We start from the raw sequence: 12,391 nt of genomic DNA on the forward strand, positions 1-12,391 counted from the left end.
CTCTCTCTGACTGATACTGTGATTGGAGATAACTCCGCATCAAAGTACAATCTGGTACCCAATAGCTGTTGAGCTGTATGCAGAAGGCCACCGGGCTACAGCCAGCCTGCAAACCACATGGGCACCAGGGGGTTAGACAAAGTAATTGCATGATTTATCGCATGATTTGTTGCTATGGACATGTTTCTCTTTTTTATAACTGCATCCAATAGACAGGGCCAAAATTCTTCAAAGATGAATATTCAGATGCCGATAAGATTGATAAAAGCTCAATATACGACTCTATTCTTCAGTCAAATGATTATAAAAACTAAACTACATTTTAAAAAATGGTCAAAGTAAATGAGTTCATTTCCATAGGGAATGTCAACCCATAGAGCATGCCCCATCCTGCTTGAAATGATGCTACAAATTCCATAGTAATACTTAGAATATTTCACTGCTTCTTCTTTAAATATGGTCTGTGAACTTAAAGGAATCACATTGTATTCATCAGTCAGAAATGACAGCTTTACATTGTATGTCAAACCAGAAACCTTTTTTGCTGTTTTGGATAGAGTGGGGAAGGATTTGAACCCGTCTGTTATCTCCTATCTGGGGCTCTGTTAGAGATTTCTTCCCTCTGCTTGTCCCCATTCACACCTGTGCGATTTGTCACGTCTCAGCTGTCATGCCACAACGCACAGCAAGAGAAATCCTATTACTGGCTATGGGGCCCATGTGACTCACTTCAGTACGTGCTTTTGGCCCCATAGGCTTCAACGGGAGTGATTAAAAAAACACATTAAAAACCGCATATGTATGCAGACATACGTGTGAACCTAGCCTTGCTGTCTAGCTGACAACAGTTTTAGCAGACAAGACGTGAAGGAAAATCTGTAACAGGGACACAGACAAAAATAAACATCTAAAAGGGGTTCTAGCCTTCCCCTACTGTACTAAAAATGTCTTTGTATTTCTGTCGTTGTTGCTATTGTAAAGTTCCCTCACTTTATTACCTTATCAGACATGAAGGAAAGGGAAAAAGGCCTCTATTACAAGGGTGGCTGGGGGAATGGCTGCAAAAACAGGATGCTGAACTGTAGTTTTACCACCCTCCAACATCAACCTAAAGGTCATACTCCGTCCGAGGAGACTGGTCATGTGTTGCGGCGGTGATGTTTTGCATCGCACTTGCAGCAAATTTGTTACAGGGTGTCGGGTCAACAAGTGGCACCACCAGCCATTGAAGTCAGTAGAGCTGTGCCACAACTGTGAGCCAAACACTTGGCTTGCAGTTGCATCAGTCCCATTGTAAATTGCTGTTTGGCAAAAAAAAGAAAGAAATCCAAGCATTCAAGAGGCAGCAGGATCACCTACCTGAGTAACTGAAAGCAGCTGCTTAGCCACACTCTGAAAAGCATTCCACCGCAGATCACTTTTTAGTGAATAGGCTGGTGTGAACCTAGCCTAAAAGCACAGTAAAAAGAAGAAAATTGGGCTCTGGACAGTTTAAGATATAATGTGTTAGTATGCACTGCATATTAGCACTTTATGACAGACTTACCTAAAAACAAAGCCCTCCAGTGGCATGCTATCACCGCTGTAGGTGCTTCCACCCAGTCTTCCTTCTAGGTTCGCGGGCTTCAGCAGTATGAATGGACGAGCCGCGATGACGTCACTCTTGTGCATGGGCGTGGGAGTCAATGTTTGCGGCACAGGGCTCTGAATAAATGGCATGCATATGTTGTTCCTAAAGAGCACATGCGCTGGTGGCTAAATATGTCCTAAACGGCGCACGGGGAGTGCAGCTTCCTTGTACCTCCAGTCTAGATAATGAATCAATATCATCACTTCTTTCCAATCAGCGGATCCAGGAAGCCATAAAGCTTAACCAGTGTAGCAAAGGACTGTAAATTAGTGGCTATAGAGATTTAGAAATCCTTTCCATGTAAAACAGGAAACAGATTTATCTCAACAGTTTATCTTCCTGTCTACCTAAAGTTTTACTTTAAATAGCTGTGGAAAAGTGCCACCAGCTGTCAGAGTAACTGGTATTATGTCATGGTATTTCATCATACGCAAACAAATTCTCTAACCACAAAAGATCTTCTAATCTTGCTTTTCTACCCGATTTACAGTGTATCAATCACTGTTGAGAGCCACCATTCTTCTGCCCAGGAATTGCCATCCTTTTCCAAATGCACCTGTAGACCTTTTTCACATGGGCAGCCAGGGAAGGTGGGCTTATGTAATTCTCTAGTTTACATAAAATTTAAAAATCTAAGTGTTGGGATTTAGATATACACTATATTGCCAAAAGTATTGAGCCGACCTGCCTTTACACGCACATGAACTTTAATGGTATTCCAGTCTTAGTCCGTAGGGTTCAATATTGAATTGGCCCACCGTTTGCAGCTATAACAGCTTCAACTCTTCTGGGAAGGTTGTCCACAAGGTTTAGGAGGGTGTCTATGGGAATATTTGACCATTCTTCCAGACGTACATTTGTGAGGTCAGGCACTGATATTGGACGGACAAGAAGGCCTTGCTCGTAGTCTCCGCTCTAATTCCTCCCCTATCTGGTTGAGGTCAGAACTCTGTACAGGCCTGTCAAGTTCCTCCACCCCAAACCCACTCATCCATGTCTTTATGGACTTTGCTTTGTGCACTGCTGCGCAGTCATGTTGGAACAGGAAGGGGCCATCCCCAAACATTTCCCAGAAAGTTGGGAGCATGAAATTGTCCAAAATGTCTTGGTATGCTGATGCCTTAAGAGTTCCCTTCACTGGAGCTAAGGGGCCAAACCCAACCCCTGAAAAACAACCCCACAATAATCCCCCCTCAACCAAACTATACACTTGGCACAATGCAGTCAGGCAAGTACCGTTCTCCTAGCAACCACCAAACCCAGACACGTCCATTGGATTGCCAAACAGAAAATCGTGATTGGTCACTCCAGAGAACACTTCTCCACTGCTCTAGAGTCCAGTGGCGGTGTGCTTTACACCACTGCATCCAGGGCTTTGCATTGCACTTGGTGATGTAAGGCTTGGATGCAGCTGCTCGGCCATGGAAACCCATTCCATGAAGCTCTCTATGCACTGTTGTTGTGCTAATCTGACGTCTTTAGCTATTGACTCTGCAGACAGCTGGCGACTTCTGTGCACTTCAACATGTGCTGACCCCGCATGCTCACACTGGCCTACCACTTCGTGGATGAGTTGCTGTTGTTCCCAGTTGCTTCCACTTTGCTATACTACCACTAACAATTGACCGTGGAATATTTATAGCAAGGAAATTTCATGGATGGACTTATTGCTCAGGTGGCAACCTATCGCGGTACCATGCTTGAATTCACTGAGCTCTTGAGAACAACCCATTCTTTCCCAAATGTTGGAGAAGCAGCCTGCATGCCTAGGTGCTTGACTTTATACACCTGTGGCCATGGAGGTGATTGGAAGACCTGAATCCAATGATTTGGAGGGGTGTCCCAATACTTTTGGCAATATAGTGTACTTTCAGCCTAATTTTTACAGTTGAAAACATGATGACAGGCTTTATCACTTGCTGAATGGGTAAGGTTTCACAACAGGCAACTATGTATTGCCACCATCTAGTTAATGTATGCTTCTTGGAGCAAAAAAACACCTTCAAAGCAGAACTCCGGGAAGAGAAAATATTGTCTAAATACAAGCATTTATTTGAATCTTGGTGTGCTTTGTGTATTTCTTCCAGATCTGTGTAGTAATCCAGTGTGAAACTTTGCCTTTGAGCTTCCAGTAGCAAAGACCTGTCACTGTTGCTCTCCCTGTGTATAGAGTGACTGATCATGTTTCAGCCCCTCCTGTAGTTTTCTGTAGGCAGCCTTTAGTGAGGGGGGTGGGGGGGACCTATTGGGTTCCTCTCACAACTCTGCTTTTTGCACAAGCTATGTACAGCACAGTGATGATGACAAGGTAATATCTGGGTTTGCAAAGGTCTTTGGTGCACATAAGTGGATTTGTTTCCTTTGTGCCTACTGAGGAATATAGTTAAATGAAAGTGTTTGTGCTGTGCATTCAGCTATATTCATATATACAGTGCAATATACAATCTGAATTTGTTTTTGCTTATTAAAAGAGCGTTTTTGGTAACAACCACCTGTCTATTTATACGTCTACAGATCGACAAGTATTTGTACGCAATGCGGCTCTCAGACGAAACCTTAACGGATATTATGTCTCGGTTCAAAAAGGAAATGGAAGATGGTCTGTCAAGGGATACAAACCCAACAGCAATTGTCAAGATGCTTCCCACCTTTGTGAGATCCATTCCCGATGGGACAGGTATGTTCAGGGAGCAGCTTGTCATGATCAGGCAGAGTGGCATTGAGGACAGATTGCCCACACTTTCAGTTCAGGTTTTGTCCAGATTATGACTAAGCAGATTTGTGGGAGATTAATCTTTTTGTTTGGGCTCTGAGTTAGCCATTGTCAGGATCAGACTATTCGTAGAAGGAAAATCTTTTCCCTTCTTATAATGATAAGGTGAGAAGAAAGTGCTGTGTAATAACTAAAATACTGTATATTCTGTTCATGTGAGCCCCTGTCATGGTGACTTGTCCTCATTATTATAGGACATCTTTGAAGTCATTTATGGCAGTGTGCCACAAAGCTGAAAAGCCGGTATACTTACCTCCGTTTGCTCTGTGTGATCCCAACCAAGGTGAAAGCAGCATTTGTTGATTCTTGGTATTGCTGTGCACTAAGTATATGTTATTGTTAAGATGTGTATGTGAAGATTAGAAAAGCAGCAGCGCACCAAATTTAAAGCAAGTGTGCAATATTAGATTATAAAAGGTCTTAATTTTTTTTTCAGTAATAACATTAATTTTTTTCATTTACATCAGATAAATATTTAATTATTGCAGATGGATATTTCATATTCACCACATGTAGCTGATAGGCAGAGAGCTCTGTATAAGTGTAACACCCGCTAGTGTGCTACTAGTGTAGTGTAGGTAAATCTATTGTGTATGACTCATGGTAACTGTGTGAATCTGTGATTAAGGTTGGGTTACTGCAGGTCAAGCTGGATGGCTTAAAAGGTTGGGAATCAATCGCCTTCACTTGGCTCTGGAGGACCATAAAACCTTCCAGAAGCCAGTGTGCGGAAGAGGTGGAGACCTAATCTGCATGTTTATGGGAGTCTAACCAATCCCAGGTTTGGAGGCCCAAGTAGAGTGGTGAGACCAACCCATACATATGGGATAGTCAGGCTGGCAAAGCAATCGATGGAAGATGGAGTGCTGAGGAGACTGTCGGTAGCATGGGAGGGGTCCCCTAGGTCTAGGGGGTGCTGGTCTCAGGCTGGCTCAGGAGGGTCCATTCACCATCACAGCATGAACAGGATCATGGCCTGGGAGCAGTGTGAGCAAGGAGGACAGAGTGAGACATTAGCACAACCAAGGAATCTACATGGGTAGTGTCAGGGCAGGAGCTGAGGAATGGACAGGCAGGCCTAACAATGTAACGCACTGGCTGACGACAACCACCACCCACAGACCGAAGTCCCTCAGGGCGCGGAGTCTAAGTCCCAGGCTGCCCTTCACCAGGGCCCCTGATGGTGGGGATGGACTTGACACAGCCAGGAACCAGGTCGCGGCCCCCGAGACACCTCAGCTGCGGTAATGGCCGCCGCCAATGGCGTGTAGCTGGTGGAAGAGACAAAAGAGTAGTCAGACAAGCCGGGGTCAACAACAACAGGACAAAACAGTACAGGACAGCAGACGAGAATCACAGGTCACGAGCCGGGTTCAGCAACAGAGGGTCAGATCAAAGGAGAATACAAAGAATAGTCAAGTCACAAGCCGAATCAGATACCAGGAGAGTCACGAGAGTCAGAACAGAGTAATAGCAACGCCAAGACACAAGACACAAGTGCAAAGAGCATGTGCGGGCCACAGGCTTATATGTCATCAGCCACACCCCTCTGGGAGATGGACCACAGAAACCTGAAGGCATAAAAGGATTCCCATCATGCACAGCAGAATCCAAGATGGACGCCAGCACATGGAGTAACATAACCTCAGGGAAAAGGTAGGACCTTGACAGTACCTCCTCCTCAAGGGCCCCTCCCCCTCCGCGGCTCAACAAAAGGTTTCTGAGGAAAGCGGGTATGAAAAGCGCGGAGGAGGGCAGGAGCATGGACATCCGCGGAAGGAACCCAGGAACGCTACTCGGGACCATAACCGCGCCAATGAACCAGGAACTGTAATCGACCGCGCACCAATCGAGAGTCCAGAATCCGGCTCACCGGATTCTGGACTCTCGATACTCGCTCATACTCCTCATGACCGTCAACCCGGACAGGACGGGGCCGAGGAAGAGAGGTAGTGAAGCGATTGCAGATCAGAGGCTTCAACAGGGAAACATGAAAGATATTGGAGATCCGCATCCCAGACGGAAGGGCAAGGGCATAGGCCACCGGATTCACTTTGCGGAGAATGCGGAAAGGACCGACAAAACGGGGAGCTAGTTTGGGTGGTGTGGGCACCCGAAGATTGAGGTTGCGAGTAGACAACCACACCTGATCGCCGACCTGGTATGAAGGAGCGGGCAACCGTTTGTGATCAGCCTGGAACTTCTGGCGCTGAGCTGAGTCCCTCAAGGCCCTCTGGATCTGCCCCCATGAAGAACGCAGGGCAGCAAGATGGTTCTCCACAGCCGGAATGTCCTGTGGTGAGAACCTCTCAGGTAATACCGCGGGTTGGAACCCATAGTTGGCCATGAAGGGAGACATCCCGGAGGAGGAGTTGACCACCGAGTTCCTGGCAAACTCTGCCCACGGCAGGAGATCGGCCCAATCGTCCTGATGGTCTGAAATATAACACCGAAGGAATTGTTCTAAGGCCTGATTGGAACGCTCCGCAGCCCCATTGGACTGCGGGTGGTAGGCTGAAGAAAAGGAGAGACTAATACCCAACTGGGAGCAGAAGGCACGCCAGAATCTGGACATGAACTGACTCCCGCGGTCTGAGACAATCGCCTTAGGTAACCCGTGCAGGCGAAAAATCTCCCTGGAAAAGACCGTGGCCAGTTCTTGCGCTGTGGGTAATTTCCTGAGTGGAATGCAATGGCACATCTTGGAAAACCGATCGACGATCATGAGGATGACCGTATGACCCCGAGACACCGGGAGGTCTACAATAAAGTCCATCCCTAGATGTGACCAAGGACACTCGCCATTGGGAATGGGTTGCAGAAGACCCAAAGAGAGATGCCGTGGAGACTTATTCTGGGCACAGATCGAACATGCCGCTACATAAGAGGCAATGTCGGCACGGAGGGTTGGCCACCAGAATAAGCGAGAGACGACCCAACACAGCTGGTTCTTCCCCGGATGCCTGGCAGTTTTGGCGTTATGGTAGGTACGCAGCAGGCGGGTGCGCAATCCCTCGGGTACGAAACATCTACCCTCCGGCTTCCCGGGAGGAGCATCAGTTTGAGCCGCCAAAATCTGCTCCCCAAGGGGAGAGGTCAGACTGGTGCGAATGGCAGCCAGGATCTGATCTGGAGGTATAAGTGAGATTGGCTCAGAGTCCTCCCTGGACAACTCAGAGTATTGCCGTGACAACGCATCAGCCCTGACATTCTTGGAACCAGGCAAATATGAAACCACATAGTTGAAGCGAGACAAGAACAGAGCCCATCTGGCCTGGCGGGGTGTCAATCTCTTGGCCTCCGAAAGATAAGTCAGGTTCTTGTGATCGGTAAGAATGAGGACCGGAACCGCGGAACCCTCGAGCAGGTGCCTCCATTCCTTGAGAGCCAGAATGATGACCAACAACTCCCGATCTCCAATCTGGTAGTTGCACTCAGCCGAGGAAAGCTTCCTGGAGTAGAACCCGCAGGGAAGTAGGGGTCCATCGGGCGACCGACGCTGAGACAGGAGAGCCCCTACTCCCGTCTCGGAAGCATCAACTTCGAGGACGAAGGGCAACCCAGGATTGGGATGCGAAAGAATCGGAGCCGAAGCAAAGGCAGCTTTCAGAGCCTCGAAAGCTATGATGGCCTCGGATGGCCACTCGTGAGGGTTACTCCCCTTCTTGGTTAGGTCAGAGAGAGGCTTTGCCAATGTGGAGAAGTTCCTGATGAACTTCTGATAGTAGTTGGCAAAACCCAGAAAGCGCTGAATGGGCCGAAGACCATTGGGACGAGGCCACTGCAGAACCGCCGCAACCTTCTGAGGGTCCATGGAAAATCCCTCAGCGGAAATTATGTAGCCCAAAAAGGCAACCTGGGATCGATGGAACTCGCACTTCTCGAGTTTACAAAAGAGTCCGTTCTCACGCAATCGTTGCAGCACCTGCTTGACATCCTGGACATGGGACTCCATGGAGGTAGAGTAAACCAAGATGTCATCCAGGTAAACCACTACGCACTGCTGCAACAAATCACGAAGGACATAGTTTATGAATTCCTGAAAAACCGCGGGCGCGTTACACAATCCGAAGGGCATCACCAGGTATTCATAGTGCCCAGTTCTGGTGTTCCCATCATGCACAGCAGAATCCAAGATGGACGCCAGCACATGGAGTAACATAACCTCAGGGAAAAGGTAGGACCTTGACAGGTAGAGACTGCTACACGTAGCTCGCTTTCAAAGGACAGCACTATACCTAATCCTTTATCCTTGCCCTGAGAGATCTTCAGAGCAGCCAGAAGGGCTGGTAGTTTCTGCAGGCTGTGGAGCTGGGAGCAGTTCTACAGTGGAGTGGAGACATCTCTGCATGTAGTTTCCAAGACGTTAACCTGATTTTCAGAGGGGCTGCAAGTCCCTAGCCTGTAAGGGGCTGTTGCTACTGATACTCAAAAACTGATGGCTTTCAAGGAAAGGAACAGTTCAGGATCTGTTTCTGTACATAGAAATGAAGTTGCAATGATTCAGTCAAGCTGGGCATCCCATAATCCCTATTACACTATCCAAGGTATTTCCCCTAATAAAATAACTAAAACCAAGCTCATGGACTGTTCACTGACTGTGGATGCAAGTGTGGAAAATGTGTGTTGCCTGTCTGTACAGAGCTTAGGGGGACCTAGAAACACAGTGGCCCTTACAAGGTTAGCACTACATAAGTGCTGTGTTATTTTTCACTAAAACAAGATCAAAATGACTCAGATGAGGGTTATATTACATTTTCATTGGCAGAGACTGAACATGCTAATTAGTCACAAGTTAGATGTCATGGGTGCACCCTATATTAAAGCTGCATGCCTTCCTTACCTTCAGTTTTGCATAGTTGTACAGCCCCCTCTCCTGTATGGAACTGTCTTACTTTGATTTCACTGCACACTGTGATGTTTTCACTGCATGCATTAGAAGCTGCAGCACATCAGATAGAACCTACATCATTTCCTGGACGGATGAACAACATAAGCTAGCTCCTTACCCAGTCTGACTGTCCCTGGCCCAGCTAGCAATGTTGCCAGTAAAAAATGTAACTTTCTGTTGTCCATAAACAGCAGAAAAATGCCCATTAAATTATTCTTGTCCCTGAGCTTCCTCCCCCCAACACCCCCCCCCCCGTACATAATCCTTGTGCACCTGACCAGCAGTCCCTCCAGTGTCCTCACTCCCCTCTTAAATCAGTGAACCCCTTTACCTTAGTGTATTCACTCTGCACACTCTGGTGTAAAGGGGAACAATGCAGACTCTGGTGTAAAGGGGAACTCTATGGACTGTGATGTCAGGGAGAATGTTGCAGACTCTGATGTAAGAGGTTCTCTGGTCACCAGAGCCCCCCTTCACATCAGAGTTTTCAGCATTCCCCCTTACACTAGATTCAGCAGAGTTCACCCTTACAGTGCAAGGGGAACTCTGCAAACTCTGAGGTAAGGGGGAACTCTGCAACTCTGATGTAAGGGGGGCTTTGGTGACCAGAGAACCTCTTACATCAGAGTTCCCCTTTACACCAGAGTGTGCAACATTCCCCCTTACATCAGGGTCTGCAGAGTTTCCCTGTACATCCAGGTCTGCATAGTTCTCCTTTACATCAGCGTCCGCAGAGTTCCTCCTTGCACTCTATTGCAAACCCTGCGGACTTCTCTGCATTGAATGCATTCAATTTACAATCTTCCAATCTTGGAGGCTTAGCATCATATGTGGCCCACACCAAAGGATGTCTAAAATAAAGCGGATCAAAGTTCAACTTCAAATGTGATTTTGTGAAGTAAAGATATGAAATGAAAGTAATAATAAACACAATTCTGTAAATTGTTAGTTTTTAAACTTAAAAACTCATGGGAAAAGCATAAAGTTAAAAACATTTCTTCTCAGAGCCACAAACACCTGATAGTTTGGAGTTCTGAGAATGGAAACCCATGTCAGTCATTGGGGCCAGGCAAATATTGAGGTTTACTCATTTTTTTAATAAATGAGATATACAGTACTTCTACATTGAGCTGTATTTTGTCCATATTAGTCAAAGTACTTCATAGCAACTAAGCAAGCAGTACCTTATCTTCTCTGCTCCGCCTCCACCCTGATGTACTGCCGAAATAACTTCCTGAGAAAGTGGAAGCATGCATAGAGCTATAGTATGGAGTTCTTGGCCTGGTGATTGGCTGCAGAGACTTTTGGCGGCAGTACTATCACGGGCGGTATAACTTTTGCCAATCTGCAACTGTGGTGATGTATACTAATATGGCCGCCAACCATGTTAGTTTGCAGCTGGGAAGTTGAGAGGTGGTAAAATTGCTTATTTTTACCGCCCTCATCTGCCCAAGCAAATGAGGCCTCAATAAGATATAAAAATTAAGTACAAATTGAAAGACGTCTGTGCTTTATCCAGTGTTGGACAGGCTGTTAAATCTACCAGAACCTATTCTGTAGCTGTGATCACAAGAGAGTCCCAACACCAAGTCTGACCAAGTTTCAGAAATACTTTATAGAAAACAAAACGTATCCTAAATAAAATGTATTTATGAGATATATCTGTTTAACCTCAAGGAAAGGGCTGTACAGACCACAGAACAATACTGTTTGCACCTGAATATTAGAACTTAAAATGGAACTCCAACAATATATTTTTAAGGCTTCTCTCCCTAGTTCTACATACCCTTTCTGTGATCCACTGGCATCCTCAGTTTCCTCCTTGATGCAGTAACCCAACAGTCATGTCATTCTGCCCATTTCCTGTGAGCCCAGCCTGTCATTTACAAGTGGAAGCATCATCATGCAGTCTGGACGTCTCAGGTCTCCGAGACTGAAAGGCATTCATATTATTACATGAGCAACTCTCAGTCCCGAAGAATTGATGAATGCTTGCCTTCTGCCCCTGCCAATGGAAAGTGTGTGTGGGGGGAGCATGAATGGAGTTCTGCTTTAAAACTTTAATATCACTATAATCACTAATCTAGTCTTAAATTACCAACCAAATAGTTCTGTTTGTTCCTCTTTGTTCTCTCTTCGTTCCTCCCAGGACCTCCTGCTCTCTAGCTCCCTTGTCTCCTCCTCCCATGCTCACATCCAGGACTTCCCCCGAGCCATTCCCATCCTATGGAACTCTCTATACCAGTCTGTCCAACTATCTCCTACTCTGTCCACTTTTCGGCGATCTCTGAAAACCCTCTTCAGAGAATCCTATCCTACCTCCACCAAACAACTGTACTTTTATGTTCTCCATCAGCTCATCCCCCACAGTTATTACCTTTTACTTCACTTAACTTGCCCTTTTAGATTGTAAGCTCTAATGATCAGGACTCTGAATTCTCCTGTATTGAATTGTATTGCAACTGTACTGCCTGCCCTCGTGTTGTAAAGTGCTGTGCAAGCATTTGGCGATATATAAATCTTGTATAATAATAATATATCGTTTTTTAGACCATCTCATATATTTCTTAGCTCAAAGATAAGACCAATTAAATAAAAGCATCCTTGAAATATTTTTATATTCTTTTATCTTGGAATCTCTACTAAATTATGTGAACGTTATAGATAAAATATATATATATATATATAAAAAAATTATTTGTAGCTATACTTGTAGCTTATTTAATAAAGCAGCATAAAGGATAATATTTTAAGGATATACACTATAGCGAGTCTTCAATATATATAATATAAGATTTCTGTGTTTTCAAAACATTCACTTTTATAGTATTATCGTTTAGCATAAAATATAAATATAGCATTGCACATTTTTAGAGACTGTGGACCTATTTTTACCGCCCCTCACTCGCCCTTGTACATGAGGCCACAATAAGTGATGACATTCTCTGATCTCATTGTGAGTTTGAATGACCCACTTTCTCCTTCACCCATAAGTAGGCTAGAGAAAGGGCCTGTTAACCAGTAGCTAATCTCCTTTGCAGGATGCTCTATCAGGACCTATGCTATTAACATATATGTTCCCTAAGTCTAAGTATGA

At 45.5% G+C, this 12,391-nt stretch overlaps 1 protein-coding gene across 1 annotated transcript in view; it reads left to right on the forward strand.

Annotated features, from left to right (window-relative positions):
• LOC149454138 (hexokinase-1) overlaps nucleotides 1-12,391 on the forward strand; it is an 86,117-nt gene that overhangs the window by 21,269 nt on the left and 52,457 nt on the right. Inside the window, exon 2 of the mRNA XM_089687743.1 lies at nucleotides 4,145-4,307. Within this exon, the coding sequence (XP_089543869.1) occupies nucleotides 4,145-4,307 (163 nt within the window). The remainder of the gene's footprint in view (nucleotides 1-4,144; nucleotides 4,308-12,391) is intronic.

This window comes from Staurois parvus, unplaced genomic scaffold, assembly GCF_062004578.1.
Source record: "Staurois parvus isolate SC_StPar_1 unplaced genomic scaffold, SC_StPar_1.0 ptg000437l, whole genome shotgun sequence".
NCBI classification, from domain to species: Eukaryota; Metazoa; Chordata; class Amphibia; order Anura; family Ranidae; genus Staurois; species Staurois parvus.